General features: G+C 54.1%; 1 protein-coding gene across 1 annotated transcript; it reads right to left on the bottom strand.

The window, feature by feature from the left end:
- Positions 1-735: 735 nt before the first annotated feature.
- On the bottom strand, positions 736-12,593 carry LRRC27 (leucine rich repeat containing 27; the record flags this gene model as incomplete). Its single annotated transcript, XM_082643913.1, has 8 exons — positions 736-994; positions 1,320-1,434; positions 2,346-2,709; positions 5,288-5,346; positions 9,657-9,791; positions 9,974-10,078; positions 10,963-11,116; positions 12,527-12,593. 8 exons carry the CDS (start codon positions 12,591-12,593, stop codon positions 764-766), a joined length of 1,230 nt encoding a protein of 409 aa, XP_082500039.1. The 3' UTR covers positions 736-763.
- Positions 12,594-15,063: the final 2,470 nt, after the last annotated feature.

The following is a 15,063-nucleotide window of genomic DNA, read 5'->3' as shown; positions in this document are numbered from 1 at the left end:
CGGAGACTAAGCCACTGGACGGGGTCCCCACACTGTTGCCAAGGAGGCCACCGAACGTGGTCTCGGGGCCCGCGGCACAGGAACCAGGGAGAGAGCTGCTGCTCGCCCTTTGATTTGAGAGCCGCCCTCAGCGAAGGCGGGCGGCACGCTGGGCACCGGGGAGCCCGACCTGGGGGGAGGGGCACGTCCCACCCGGCCTCCTGAGGTCCCCAGCCAGGCGCCACCGAGCCAGAGGGTGAGGACGGCGGCTGCGGGGGCAGCTGAGCCTCGGACACAGAGGTGCTTAGCAAGGGGGGTGGGGGGGCCAGTGCTGAGCCTCCACAGCCGGGCAGCAGTGGGACCTGCCTGGATGCAGGGCAGAGGGCTGTCGGGACGCACAGTGAGGGCCCACTCCCGCCCTGCAGCCTGGACTCCCGCAGAGCGACACTCTGGGGCGTGGCCCGCGACCACCATGGCCCCGGGGGCCCAGGCCATGCAGTCACATCTGAGCCTCGCTGCCGGTTGGCTGCGTCCCTGCCATCAGGATGCCAGCCCCAGGGCGGGGACACCGTGCACCCTGACCAGGTCTGAGGGCCTAACATCACCCAGCCTCTCCCTGAAGGACATGAAACCCGACTTGAAAAGCACATCTGGTGTCGGGACCAGCACGCTGGCCCATTAGAACACGTGCTCTGAGGACTGCTGCATCCGTAGGGCCCTGAGAGAAAACACTCAGGCGGGTGATTTCAGGAGGGTTTATTCGCAAGGCGGAGCAGGGGCCCTGCTAGGACGGGCGGCAGCCACCCCGGGACCCTGGGGTGAGGGACGGAGGGGCTGCCGGCACCCAGCAGCGGGAGCGGCGGGCGGGGCAGAGGGACCCGGCCCCCCTCCCCGCTTCTCTCTGACCTCCCGCCGGAGCACCCCCCGGCCGAACACAACCAGAAGGTGGAGGGCGCCGTCCACGCCAGCCGGCCTCGCGGGCCCAGAGCGCGGTGGAGACAGGCAGTTGGCGGGGCTGGAAGACAGAGGGGACAGTGAGGACAGGGCCCGAGCTGGCCCCCCACCGAGGCCGACCAAGCCAGCAACAGCCCCGCGGGGCAGAGGCAGGAGTGCACCCCCCAGGCGGGCACGTTATTTTGAAGCCACTTTCCTTAAACCAGACCTGTAAGCTGGGTGACTGACAGAAGAGGACGGGTAGAAGAAGAGCAAGGAGCCAGAGGGGGAAACGGCAGGCGGGGCGGCGCATGTGAGGGCCCGCGCCCGCCCAGGCCACACGCCCGCGAGGAGCAGCACGACAGCTCCCAGGCGGGGCCCAGACGCCCCGGCGCCCCCGACCTCACCTCCTGCGCCGCTCCATCGGGGCCGATGCTCTCTTCCGGCCGGCCGGTGCGGCCCAGGGCCCGCTGCCACGGGGCCACCTCGGGCAGGACGCTCTTGAAGGAGGGCGTCCTCATCCTACGATGATACCAGGTCGTCAGCCGAGCACCGCACTGGACCCTGTGACGGCCCCAAGGGTGAGTGCAGGGCCACGGGCTGGCTGCACGGAGATGCCCCGACGGTCACAGACAGCAGTCACCCCCAGAATCCACGACGTAGGCGGGGTCGGCCGTCAGGGCCTCCACCCCACTCCCCGGGCCAGGCCATGGCTGGACCTACACCTGGGACCAGTGAAACTGCGCCATGCCGGGAAAAGGCTCGCACTGACTTGGGCGAGGTACCAACTTGGTTTCGGGGGTCTGTGGGCTGGGGAGACCTGCCCTGCACGCCTCCAGCCCTCCCAGGGCTACGGCCAAGTAATCACACTTGAACAAGGTTTTACTTTGAAAAATTTTCAAACCTACAGAACAGGTGAAACAACAGTGCAGTAGACACGAGCACACCTTTCACGTGGATCAAAGCTCTTTAATCTGTTCTCCAACAGTGCCCAACGGCAGGCTTCTCAGGCGGGCCCTTCCTCACTGTTCCGCCACAGACACGCGGGGCGTGTGTTCACGCCGTCCGCAGGGCCACAGACCAGAGCGGCTGCTAACCATGTTCTGTGCCCTGGACGTGACATCACCGCCCTTGCCGACATGTGAGCTGTATTCCCCAACGTTACTGGGTCACGTTCTCTCTGTATATTCACACATCCACACGTGTGTGCACACCACACACCCACACACCGGATTTGAGTTTTTCTCTAGTGTAAACTCTTCCTCTGAGCCTGTTTTCTGGGTAACTTTAACCTAAACCAGGCCTGGCATCTGCCGTGTAACAAACGATGGTGACGTGGACGTACGTCCACCTGACGTCTTAACAGAGAACCACAGAATGATATCACAGCCGTGCAGAGATCAAGAAAGCACACCTCTGCTTTCGACTTTTACCTGAAGACGGGTCTCGGGCGGGGTCGCCGCTTCTCCTGGTCCCTCAGCACCGCCCTGAGGGCTGGGGGCAGCTCCACCAGCAGGCGCTGGCTCTCAAGAACCTCTGCTCGCTCGTTCTCCACGATCTCCTGCCTCAGCTTCCAAAAGCGCCTGATCTCCTCCTCGCTCGGCCAGTCCTCCGCAGGCTCGGTGGACCTTCTGCACTCACGCGGGTCTAGGTTTTCCACAGGTGGGAAGAAGTCTGCCTTTTCTGTTAACATGGTTCCCTTTGCCTCCTGAGAATGAATGGTTTCTTTGTTAGGCACACGCTCTTCGGATAAATCCAACAGGGGATGTGGCAGGTCACTTACGGTCATCTTTTTAACTGGGGAAATCGACAGTGAATAAAAGGCCGTTTTAGTAGACTGTACCTCCACGCCCGAGACGCGCGCAAGCCGGGAGCCCGCTCCCTGCGCTCCTGTGCCCCAGGCCCTCACGCTCCACATAAATCCATATAAATGAAGATATGTGCCTCATCCAGACCTTCTAGTGTCTGCTTCTAATTGATGTTCAGCCCGCACACCTGTATTTTTTTACTGCAATGCTTTTGCTGACTTTTAAACACTGATCTCTAGGAAAGTTATGTGAGAGAAAATTGGCCCACAACGTATTCATCCACAGTTTGTGCCAGATCCCTCATCGGGCGTTAGGGCCACAGCTTCCCAGAGACAGGTGTCACCTGGCCTCACAAGGTCTCCTTTCCCTTGACGTGCAGGGACCCAGACGTGCTGACAGCCAGGTGGCCTGGGCCCGGAGCTGGGCTGAGGGCGTGTGGGTGTGAGGGTGCAGGGCTCGCCCACCAAACCTGGCCTCAGCCCTGGGGCTGGCTCTCTAGACCCAGCAGCCCCCTGTGTTCTTAAACACATTGAAACAGCCTTGTCCTGTCCAAGTTACCTTCTTGTACAGAGTGAATTCATTTTCAGCCTTTCAGCCTAATTTATTTAGCTATTTTCTACCTTTTTTTCTAGTCGCTTATGTATCTATTATACTTGAACCAATATAGCCCTCTTTGTATAAATACATATAGAAAGTACAATTGGGGTTGAAAGACAATGGGTTTTAATTACACAATAAAATATTAAACTCTAAAAAATATGTTCAGTGTCAGTGGTTTACAACTTTGTTTCCTGAAGTGAAAACTTTTCTCTCATGTTCTTCGGAGAGTGTGGAATCCGAACAGGAGAACCAGGTGAACACCTGGATGTCACATGGCTGCAACCGCCTCACGGGACCCCAGGTCCAGGTCTCCTCCCAAGGGACCCCCGAGGGCGGCCGAGCAGGACACGCTGTGTCTGCACCAGGCACGGCACACGCGAGTCCAGGACGGCGAAGTCCTGACCACTACACGCTGGGGATTAGTGTTTTTAAAGAAAAACAGTTCACAAAGTGGGCAAAGATATGCTTTAAAAAATCCTAAGGAGTGACTAGAAATGAACGTATTTGCCCAATTTGCTTGTGGACAATCGACTTAGAGCCAGAGGCAAACTGAACCCATAGTGGCACCAAACAGAAGGAGGGTGAATGCCAGCAAAGATAGTTTTTAAAGTCAAGCAAAACGGCAAAACACAAAAACTGTAAACGGGGACTTCCCTGGTGACGCGGTGGTTAGGAATCCGCCTGCCAATGCAGGGGACACGGGTTTGAGTCCTGGTCCTGGAAGATCCCACATGCCACGGAGCAACTAAGCCCGCGTGCCACAGCTACTGAAGCCCACGTGCCTAGAGCCCACGTTCCACAACAAGAGAAGCCACTGTACCACAATGAAGAGCAGCTCCCGCTCGCCACAACTAGAGAAAGCCCATGTGCAGCAATGAAGACCCAACGCAGCCAAAAATAAGTAATAAGTAAATAACTAAATTTAAAACAAAAACAAACAAACTGCTGAGAATTAAACAAAAAGAGAAAAATTTTAAAGCAGCAAGAGAAAAAAGATGTATTACTTCTAAGGGAAAACCAGTAAGACTGCTGACTTTTCGACAGACGATGGAGTCCACAAGACAATAAAGATATTTCTAAAGCAGTCACGATGCCTAAAGGCTAGGAGCCTGTACAGTCTGCTAAGACAACCTTCAAAAATGAAGGGAAAATAAAGATGACCTTTTAAAATCCTGAAATAATTCATTCCAATAAGACTCACTATAACACAAGAGACAGATCTTTAGGCCAACACAGTCATCCCAGATGGAAGCGCAAAACTTCAAGAAGAAATGAAGAGCACCAGAAGGGCGACCATGTGAGAAAACATAAATAAGACAGTTTAAAGAGTGTCTACTGGATCCGTTACACATATAAAAGCAAAATTCATGAAAACAGCAGCACAAAAGGCAGGAAGGAGGCAACGGAGCTAACCGTTCACTGGAGAATGAACAGAAATGAACACACGACAGCTGTCCACATCCACATGGACAAATCCGAAAGACATCATGCTGAGCCCCCAAACGCCAGGTCACCAAGAACACACAAGGGATGATGCAACTTAGAGAAAGTTTGAAAGGAAGGCCCTTTAGACATGTGTTGTGTAGGGACAGTAAGTGGTAAAGCTTTCAAGGAAAGCAATGGAGGAGGAACAAAAATCACGCTGGCCTGGGGGAGGGGGGCAGGTGGACTCACGAGCACACCTGGGTCCACAAAGGCCTGTTGCTGACCTTCCCTGAGCATCAGGTACAGGGCTCCACACGTGCACTGTTCGTACACTGTGCTCACATGTAGGACACACGTTTTAGCAGCAACAGCTCTTGCGATCGGATCCATGTCATCTCAGGGGCCAGAAGGATGGTGTGGAAGGGATTGAAAGCATCGGCTGGCCTTCCCTGCTGGGTCAGGCCTGTATGTACATTACAGGTCTGGTAACTGCAGAAGGCCGCATTTAAAACCATCTTTTATTTTATTGTTTTAGCACTTACCCAGCTCCACAGGTAACATTTTGATAGGATTTCTTTCTAAAAGCAAAGTTTTCAAAGGCCTTTAAAACAAAACAGAAAATATGTACTTTAAGAGCAGGAAATCAAATGACCATCACATTTCTTCCTCTGTCTCCTCCTGAAGGGGGCGGCTTCAATGCAGACGTTTACGCCATGCTCTGTCCCCACCAGCAAATAGACTCCACGTCTCAGCATCTGGTCAGGCTCTCGGCCTCAGCACTGTGGACACTCGGGACCAGGCAGTTCTTTGCTGGGGGGACCGTCCCGTGCCCGGTGGGTGTTTAGCGTCATCCTGGCCTCACCCCACTAGATGCCCCCTCCCCAGGCTGTGACAACCACAAGATCTCCAGATGATGCCAATGTCCACTGGGGCACAATCGCCCTGGCTGAGAACAGTCACGGAAAGACGTCCAGGATACAGAGTATCCGCTCTGATTAGAGATGAATAATTCGCACACTAAGGCCTCTTTGAAGTCTCAATGCCAGGAAACATGGTGAAGGGGTGTTTCTCCCAGTATCTGACCAGGGATCTCTTCTGTCACTTAATAGCTATTAACATCCCTTACAAGGTTTGGCAAAAGACACATCATAGACAGGTAGAAGATGTCCAATAAAAATTTACTAATTGGATGACAATGGACGGTAAATAGTTCACATTAAACTCTATCCTGCCCCTTTTGTTCGGCTGGTTTTGTTTTTCCACATGTCATCAGGGCTCCATCGTTATTACTGATCATTTTCTCTTTCTCAGTTGCTTTCAGGGATCACCAGCTAAAATCTGGTGTAAAAAGACTTCAAATGCCCTGGCCCATTCAGTGTTTCAGCCAAGGGGTGTGACGGCCCCTTCTCCTGGGCGTCCAGGCAGAGGCAGGACGCCCGTCCCCCTGCCCTGCTCCACCCAGGCTTCACCGAGAGACTGAGGACTCCTTGGGGCCGAGGCACTATTTAATCGCCAGGGACAGTCTGGCGCCCCGCACACCTGCCCTGCAGCAGACACAGCCGCGGTCTCACGGGGGAGGACCTCACAGGCCCGGGCGGCACAGAGAAGCTCCGCCTGCCTTCTCTGTCACTGGGCGTGGCGCTCCATGCCCCGAGCAGCCCTGGGGGACCAATGGGGAGCAGAGTGGCCCGGAATGCAGGCTAACCTGTACCCACATCCTCAGCTTTCCTTCCCCAAAAAACGTTCCTCAGACAGACAGCCCCCTGCAGACCCCATCAGCAAATGATGCTCCAGCTAGAGGGAGGGGCGGTCTCACATCTCATTTTCCTTGGAAGGTGAAAAAATCAAAATTCAACATCACACTGACCAGATGAAAGGAGAAAATATAGTTTCACAGACACAGAATTGAGAGCTCTAGTAAGTATTCATTTAAACCCAAGTTTAACTTTTTGACTGGCAGCCCCAAAGGAAAATCGGATTACCTGAGGATTAGACAATTCTCTTTCCCTTTACTGTCTTGGATTTTCCTATTATTTAAAGTTTTTAAAAAGTAAAATTGGGGAATTAAACTTTCCTTGGTAAACGCAAAGGCAAATTAGTTAAACAGCGTTACTTCAACGTATTGGTTTTGGTTTAGTCCCCTTTTAATTTTGCTAATACAAAAATAGCCAAGGAGGGCAGCGTTTGCTTTTCTAAGATTCTTCAGCAGGATGTGCAGGCTGCCACATACCCTGGACCTTCCAACGCACCTTTCTCCAAGCCAAGGATGTTCCAGCCCACTTGTTTGTCTATTTGTTTGTTTGTCTGGGGGGGGGGGAGCATGTTAGCCAACTATGAACCTGAAAGTGTACAGGGGATTTTTCCACCTTATATAATAATACATTAAAATATTCTTGTGCACACTTTTAAGTGATAAATTCACAAATACTATCAGTAAACCACTGATTATTTCATTTCACTGACTTTCAACTGAACGCCACACATTTATATACTGGACTGGAGTTGCTTGCCTAAGGAAGCATATATACTGATGGACCTTTTTAAACCTTCCCTCCCTGCTAGCAAGCTTACACATCTAAGACATTGAGAGGAGGAGAATATGAACACTGGCATTGTTTTAATTAGGCTTTTTGGGAAGTTTAAGGCTTTCAATAAGCCCATAATTACTTAAAATTTCTAATGAATGTTTCAGCTCTTTAGCAAGCTGATCTAATTTTAATGATATAACTGGTTATAAATCACATGCAAAATTATATCTTAGACAACACTAAGCAGCTGGCTTTGACTGGCAAAATCAAAGAATTCCAAAATTTGAGACCATATATTTATTTCAGAATAAAGAATAGTGCTTATGAGCACAAGCCCTAGTTTATTTTTATCCTTTGAGGAGCAACTACTCTCCAGAACTGAGTGCCATTTTGCTAAGACAGCCATGGACCAGAAGCATGAAACTGCCCTCGACACATCAGCCCAGTACCCCGTGAAGAGCGGAGCCCCCCCAAGCCTCCCTGACACACACTCAGAGACACCTGGGGCCACCCGGGTCATGCCGGCGGGGACCAGGTGGAAGCAGAGAAGGCACAGCTGCCTGTCACACTGCCGCTGGCAGACGCACTGGCTGGAGCTGAGGACACTGCTCTAGGCAACCGGGGGCCGACCCAGTGGGTCCAGGAAGGCCCGGGAGCTCCAGGAAGACAGCTCCCGGGGGTGTCCCCACCCTGCCGGAGACACCCACTTGTCAACAGAAACTAGCTGCTTCCTTGCAGAGCCTGAAAAGGCACGGAGGGCGCACGGGGATTTTCTCTTACCGTTACACAGACAAAACACTCACTTCTTTAAACATACTTTCAAAGCCAGTGAGCAATAGTTCGGGCACGTGACGGGCCTCGGCGCCTCCACTCTGCCATTTCACGGGGGCTGCACTGACTCTAGCAGGAAGGGGGTCACCCTTGGACCCCTCTGTTCCTCCCACGCCGTCCATCCCACCGGAATCCCCCGGCTCTCCTGCGTGGACGGCTGCAGCAGCCTAACTGGCCACGCTGCGGCACGCTCACCCCTCCTTCCAGAGTGATCTTAAAGCCCCGTCCCTCCCTTCAAACCGTCTGTGACTTCCTGGCTCTTTCGTGATGAAATTCAAACTAGCGATCGCGCCTACCAGCTCTGGTCGACTGCCTCTGCGGGCACCTCCAGCCCCTTCCCTCCTCTGTTCCACCACACGGCCTCCCGGCTGCCTCTCCCATCCCCAAGGACACGGCCACCTCATGGCCCTTGCACGTGCCTTTCCTTCTGCCCAGCATGAACTAATGTTAAAGGCGTGTCTGAAATGTACGTCGTGAGGTTTCCTAAAGGTTAAGAAGCTGGCATAGAAGGACTGGGCACTGAGGCACAGGGGCCAGGAGAGCGGGGTGGCCTCACGCTGCATGTGGCTCCAGGACTGGGGGGTGCCGGCTGACTTGTGGCTGCTGGGAGGGGCGGGTGAAGGGGGTAGGCAGCTTGGCCCCAGTTCTAGAAGTGGGAGCAGCAGGAGACGCCCGGCGTCGGAGTGGCAGGAATGTGGCTGGATGGCACAGAGCTCGCTTCGGGGTTTCCGATTTTCCCAAAAAGGAAGAATGACTCATTGTTTACCAGGAGCCAGCGCAGTTACACTCGGGCCCTTGGGAGCGAAGCCGCTGGTTTAATTCATGGACAGTATTTCTTTTTTTTGTTTATTATTTTTGTTTGTTTTTGTTCTTTAACATCTTTATTGGAGTATAATTGCTTCACAATGGTGTGTTAGTTTCTGCTTTATAACAAAGTGGATCAGTTATACATATACATATGTCCCCATATCTCTTCCCTCTTGCGTCTCCCTCCCTCCCACCCTCCCCATCCCACCCCTCTAGGTGGTCACAAAGCACCGAGCTGATCTCCCTGTGCTCTGCGGCTGCTTCCCACTAGCTATCTACCTTATGTTTGGTAGTGTATATATGTCCAAGCCACTCTCTCACTTTGTTCCAGCTGACCCTTCCCCCTCCCCATATCCTCAAGTCCATTCTCTAGTAGGTCTGTGTCTTTATCCCCGTCTTACCCCTAGGTTCTTCAGTACAGTATTTCTGACCCTTCAGGCAGCTTCACGTGAGGGAGTCAGAGAGGGAACCGGCTGCAAAAGCCGCGTGGACCATCCAGCAGAGGCGCTGTGGTGCCAGCGTGCTCTGCAGTGCTGCGTGTCCTAAACTCTAACCGTACAGGTGCATTTGGTACCTGCAGCCACCGCACCTCCGCGCTGGCTTTGAAAACCCCATTACACGCTTCTGCTCTAAAGTCGACATTCAGTGGGGTGGGGTGTGGCTAGGCAGCCAAAGAACAGGCACCCGGGCATTTGAAGGAGATGATGATGACCTCCTAACCTGGGAAAAGAAACATGCAACTCACTTGTGACAGCCGATCCCAGGAGGAAGCGCTGTGATCCTATTAGAGCGGAGGGCCAGCCAGGTGAGGTTTGGCAGCCACTGAAAGAAGTGTTTAGGAGTTGTGCAGAGGGCGTTCTGTTGAAGGTGCAATTGCTTCCTGGGGGAGAAAAAAAGAATGTTTTTGTCAACCAAGTAAATTTTAAAACATGACACATCCTCAAAGCATTTCCACTAGTGACTGCAATCATACACACCAAGTTAAAAGAAAACCCATAACATTTATCCTTAAGTCGTTTAAACGGGAGACACAAGCGTCAGAAAAACGAGGCCAGGCCTCACCGCACAGCTGCTAGAGTGGCTTCCCGGCCTGGAGACGCTGCGTCTCGCCCGGCTGGCAGTTCAGACGCCACCACTGCGCACGTCACACCTCTCCCATCAACTACCCTTTAACATCCAACTTCATCCCCAAGTGTGTCTGAATCCTATTCTCCCTCCTGGGCCCACGCTGCCCAGAGAACAAGGGCAGGAGCCACGTCCGGGCCTTGGTTCTCACGCAAGGAGACACTGAAAAGGAAACTAGAGAACACACACACTGAGTTAGCTCTGGCGTCCTCTGTGTTAGCAACCGCCGCACAAAAACAGCCAGTAACCATCACGTCAGGAAGTCTGATACATCACCCAGTGGGCCCTTAGGTCGGATCGTAAATAAGAGGACAGTACGGAAGGGGAGAGGACAAAGCACACGCACGCTGACCCTCGCCCCGTGACACGTACAAGTACGATTTTACAGTCACAGTGTGGCAGGATTGTGGGTGACACAGACGTCCCTTCTCCAATGCTGTTGATACACGCTGCATAGATTTACATGATCACATATACTATACACACGTATGTATTTATGTGTCTCTATTTACCAGGGCAGCGGAGGGTAGACGTTAAGGGCACTGGTCTGGAAGCCAGGCTGCCTAGGTTCAAATCTAGGTTTCGAAAACCTATGAGCTGTGTGACCTAGAGTGAGTTCCCGAACCTCTCTGTGCTCCAGCGGCCTGGCCTGTTCCACGTGCAGCAAGCGAGCAGCGCCTGGCACACAGGGGCGCAGGTAAGCACCAGCCGTCATGACTGCGCTGCTCTATTAAAGCCCGCGGAGCACAGCCCGCGGCACCAGCCGGCTGCTCCTTTTCCACCAGTTTCTCAGCTCCCAACGCTGCTGCCAAGACCACCTTCCAAGTCCCTTCAAGTTTACAGCAGAAACTTGAGAAACACTGGCTAGAAACCACACTCCACAAATATGCTGAAAACACAATCCCTAAGCAGCTAAGACGCGGCACCATCGCTCCCTGCTGGCGGCGGGCGCAGCCCCTGGGGAGTAAGTGGCGGCTGGACACAGCGTGTGGACGCCTTCGCGCCGGGCCACTCTTGGCCTGGCCGCCAGGTCAGCTTTAGGCTCTTGCTCTCTCGGGCTCAGCGCGGAAGCCGCAGATCCTGGTAAACACCAGAAAAGGAAATCTCAGAAAGACAAGCTAGCACTTGCCTTCGCTCCACAGGGGCCGGTTTGACTGCATTTGCACGAGCCCATCCTCCCTCCTCGGTTCTGTGAGGCCGTGTGAAGATGGGGGTCTGTGTTCCCTGATCATAAGGGTCTCTGGAAGTGATAATGGTGGCTCCAGAGAGTGTTGCTATGGCTGCAAAATGCACCCGTAACCCCTAAAATCCACCAGTCTGAGGGGTCACCTCACTCAGTGATTTGTTGCCATGGTAGTAAAATGTGTATTGACGTCTCTGTTTTCTCAGAAGCATAAATAAAGTTTCTTCATTAAGCCTGAAGAAGGCTCTGGAATTTCCTCCTTCTTTCTTTATGCATGACACTGTTGGGTTCCTTGTTCAGAGGTGAGAGCATTTGCTTCATTAAAAGTGGTGCATTACAGGAGGACCCAGTAATCACTCACGGAGGTCAGTGCTAAGGAAAGACACCCCAAGACCAGCGCTTGCCTGACGGGAAAAACAGGGTGCGTAACACAACTGGGGTTAATAAACTAAGCAGCTACTTAAAATCTAAGTACACGGCTTTTGTAAAAGCACTCAAAACCGTCAATCAACAGGGTAACAGTGCAATGCGTGGGTGTGTGTACCATGTTGAGGACACTGTGCCTTATATGCTTATCATTTAATTCTCCTAATAACCCTTAAATAGATTCTCATTCCCATCTTCCAGGTGAGGACAAAATGAGGTTTAAGGAAATTGCGTGACTGCTGGGCAGTGAGGGAACTGCTGGTGAGGGCCCCTGACCATCTCCCCTCAAGGCTGTGTGATGGAACCTTGTTCTAGAAATCGCGGGAGGAGACAGACCCACTAGATCTCAAGCAGGCAAGTGCCGGACCTGGTGAAGGCACCAGGCACCAGGTAGAGTCAAGCCTGTGACATCTGCAAAGCTGTGGGTGACAGTTTTTACTGCACTTATTTTAGGGGTGTTGTGTTTTAAGAGACCAAGGGTGTTTTCGGCAAGTCCTCCCCCCCAAACCCAGGAGAGGACATCAGAGTCTTCATCATCTGTGACACCAGAGGACATCAGAGCAGCGCACAAAACCCCAAGTTAACCCTCCTCTATCTCATTCTCGAATTTCTCTCTAAAAGAAAACTGCACGTAAGAAGAGCCTTCAATCACGTCTACGTGGCACATATGTACCTTGCCCCAGAGGTGCCCTACTCACTCTGAGGCTGAGAACTTTAAAGATCTCTCCTAAATGGTGAAACCACTTTGACTCAAGTCTAAAATTGCTGAAGAAGGGAGGATGACCCCCTTGACCCCCTCGTGAGCCTCCCTGGAGGGGGATGCAGGCTTGCTCCTAGCCAGCCCAGCGCCGCTCTCTGGTATCAGCAGCCCCGCAGGCAACCTTGCAGGAGCTGCTTCCCTCCATCCGTCAGCCAGGAGGAAGCAATCCTCCGGGGACCTCCGCTCATCCTCCCGGGTCTGGAGTCACCTGCAGACAGGGAGGGGAGATGCAGCAACAACTAGGTACACGGGCACACTCTCACTGGGTAGCTCATGGCAGATTTGTGTTTGCTTACACAGACCATTGTTTCTAATAATCAGTATCATAAACTTGACTTCTGTAAAACAAACTGGACTGCAAGAAGGTTCAGATTAAAATGTTCTGCTCCTCCCTTTGCATCATGGAGTTCCAAGATTTAACTTTTAATTCCTGGAAAATGCAATGGCTATTTTAGGGATGAAAACAAGTCAGAAGATTTCAAAGCGCACAAGCTAATGTATCCCCTCCCTAAATGCAGTGGGGTTCCTAAGTTCGCACTTTCTTATTTGCCCCGCGGTTCTGTGGCATTTCCATTAGTGTTCCGCTCCACGGAGAATCCTGACAGCTCAGGTTACCGCTTTGACTCAGCGATCAGCGCTGGGTCTGGCTAGCACCCAAATTAGGCTGGGGGTGGGAACCGGTCAAATTAGAACCTTGAATTTTACTTGTTCAACAATAGTTTTGTTCGACACAAAGTTGAAGAACTGTATTTCACCAGCACCTCATTCGGTGAGGCACACGTCCGTGTTTAATTCCCAATTTATCCGGCAATAACAACCAACACTGGAATGTTTCAGGGCTCAGAAGCCTTCGCTCATTGATGCAAAACTCTCGACAGCCAACAAACGTGTGTGCGTCTACCTCCCTCCATTTTAGGGGTGGGGAACACGAGGAACCGCCCAAAGGTCAAGCAATTAACGAGTGGGGGGGCGAACCCCCCCGCAGGCGGCCTGCGCTCCCTGGAGACCCTGGGCTTCCCCTGGGGTCCTTTTCTGTGAATTAGGGGGAGAGAGGCTTCAACCTCCCGCAAACCTCTTAACAGGGAGAGGGCCTCAGAACCGAGAGCCAAACCACAGGGCCTAAAAGCGGGTGGGGCGGGCTCCGTGGGGTCGGGGAGGCGGCTCCGGGTCCCGGCGCCCTCCCCGGTTTCTCCACCGCGCCGGGCCGCCCTCGGGGCCCCGCAGCTCCGCGCTCCGCAAGCCCGCGGTGCCCCCAGCCTCTCGGGATGCGCCCCCGCTCCCGGCCCGCCCCTCGCCCCCCATCACCCGGCGCCCCAGACTCTCTCGAGGTGCCCCCGACCCCGACCCCGGGCCCGCAGCCCCGCCTCACCCTCGGCGCCCGCCAGCCCACCCGACGCCCGCACGACCCGGGCGCAGAGGGCGGCAGTCCAACAGTGGAAGCTGCCGGCCCCACGCGGTCGCTATGGAGACACCCAGCCTTACGGAGGCCCGCAGGCGCCAAGCCGCGCGGAAGGCACGCAATCGCGGGGCGCGTGGTGCGTCTGGTGCGCCTGCGCACGCGGCACTCATCCAGACTCCAGCGGTCCGCCCGGAGCCGCAGCGCTGGCCCGCCGCCCGCGACCTCCTCTGCCGGGCAGTCGGTGACACACACAGAGGTGGAGCGTTCCGGACAAAGGGGACATGTGTGCCGAAGCCTGGAGTGTCGTGATGCTTGAGCGCGCGCCTCTGCGGAGCGGGCGGCGGGGCACCTGCCGGTGGGCTCTTCGGGGGACCGCAGCTTACACACGGGAAGGCTCGCATTTCAAGTTGACCATCTGGCGTCAAGAACTTGAAAGTCCTTCCCGTTTTATACCTTCCGGTCTGCAGCAGGCAGACCTACGTCCTCTTGGGGGTCACAGGATGGCTGTCCCGGTTACAGTCGTCACTCGGACGCCCATCACCCGGGAGGAGAAGGAAGCCCCCAATAACTGCCTCTGAGATCTGGCCGGAATCGCTTCGGCTACCTAGACCAATCAGCAGAAAGGAAATGAGACCACCACAGGGCTCGGACCAATCAGGATTTCTCTGTGGGTCTGGACACCCCCCCCCCACCCCCCCACACTTCTCAAGCACTCAGGTAGAGGGTCTGCACACCTCTTATCAGTCAGGCGGTGAGCCACTGGAGGATGACGTAATTAAGGGATTCGACCTTTGCCATTGCGGAGGCTGGTTGGACAATCTCTGAAGGCTGCTGCCCTCTGCCTGATGCTGCAGCTTGAAGTGTGCAGGGCAGGTATTCAGGAAGGGAAGGTGGAGGTAAAGGGGGGACCAGCGAGCCCAAGCTGGAACCCACGAGGGTGGATGGATCACGTGGCACCGATGGTCACAGAACTACACGCACACCCAGCCCAGGAGTTGGAGAAGCTAAAAGACTCGGGGAGACAGACTAGCTGCAGGCCTGCCACCCAGCAGTGGGGTGAGCTGGCAGAGAAAGGACACTGCGTGCGAGCTGCAGCCACACCTGGGCCCCTGCCCTGGCCGTCTAAGTATAAAATCATTGCAGCTGCTACCTCACTGCACCCCCTTACCCCCCAAATCTCATGCACAGTGCCTCTTGGGGCCAAGTTGGGAAACCTGCAGGAAAGAGAATTCTGGAGAAGTAGTTCAGCCTAGCCACAC

Source organism: Mesoplodon mirus (genome assembly GCF_964341445.2).
Source record: "Mesoplodon mirus genome assembly, chromosome: 2".
In the NCBI taxonomy this organism is placed as follows: Eukaryota; Metazoa; Chordata; class Mammalia; order Artiodactyla; family Ziphiidae; genus Mesoplodon; species Mesoplodon mirus.
The sequence above is the reverse complement of the archived record's forward strand: the minus strand, read 5'-3'. Positions and strand labels throughout refer to the sequence as shown.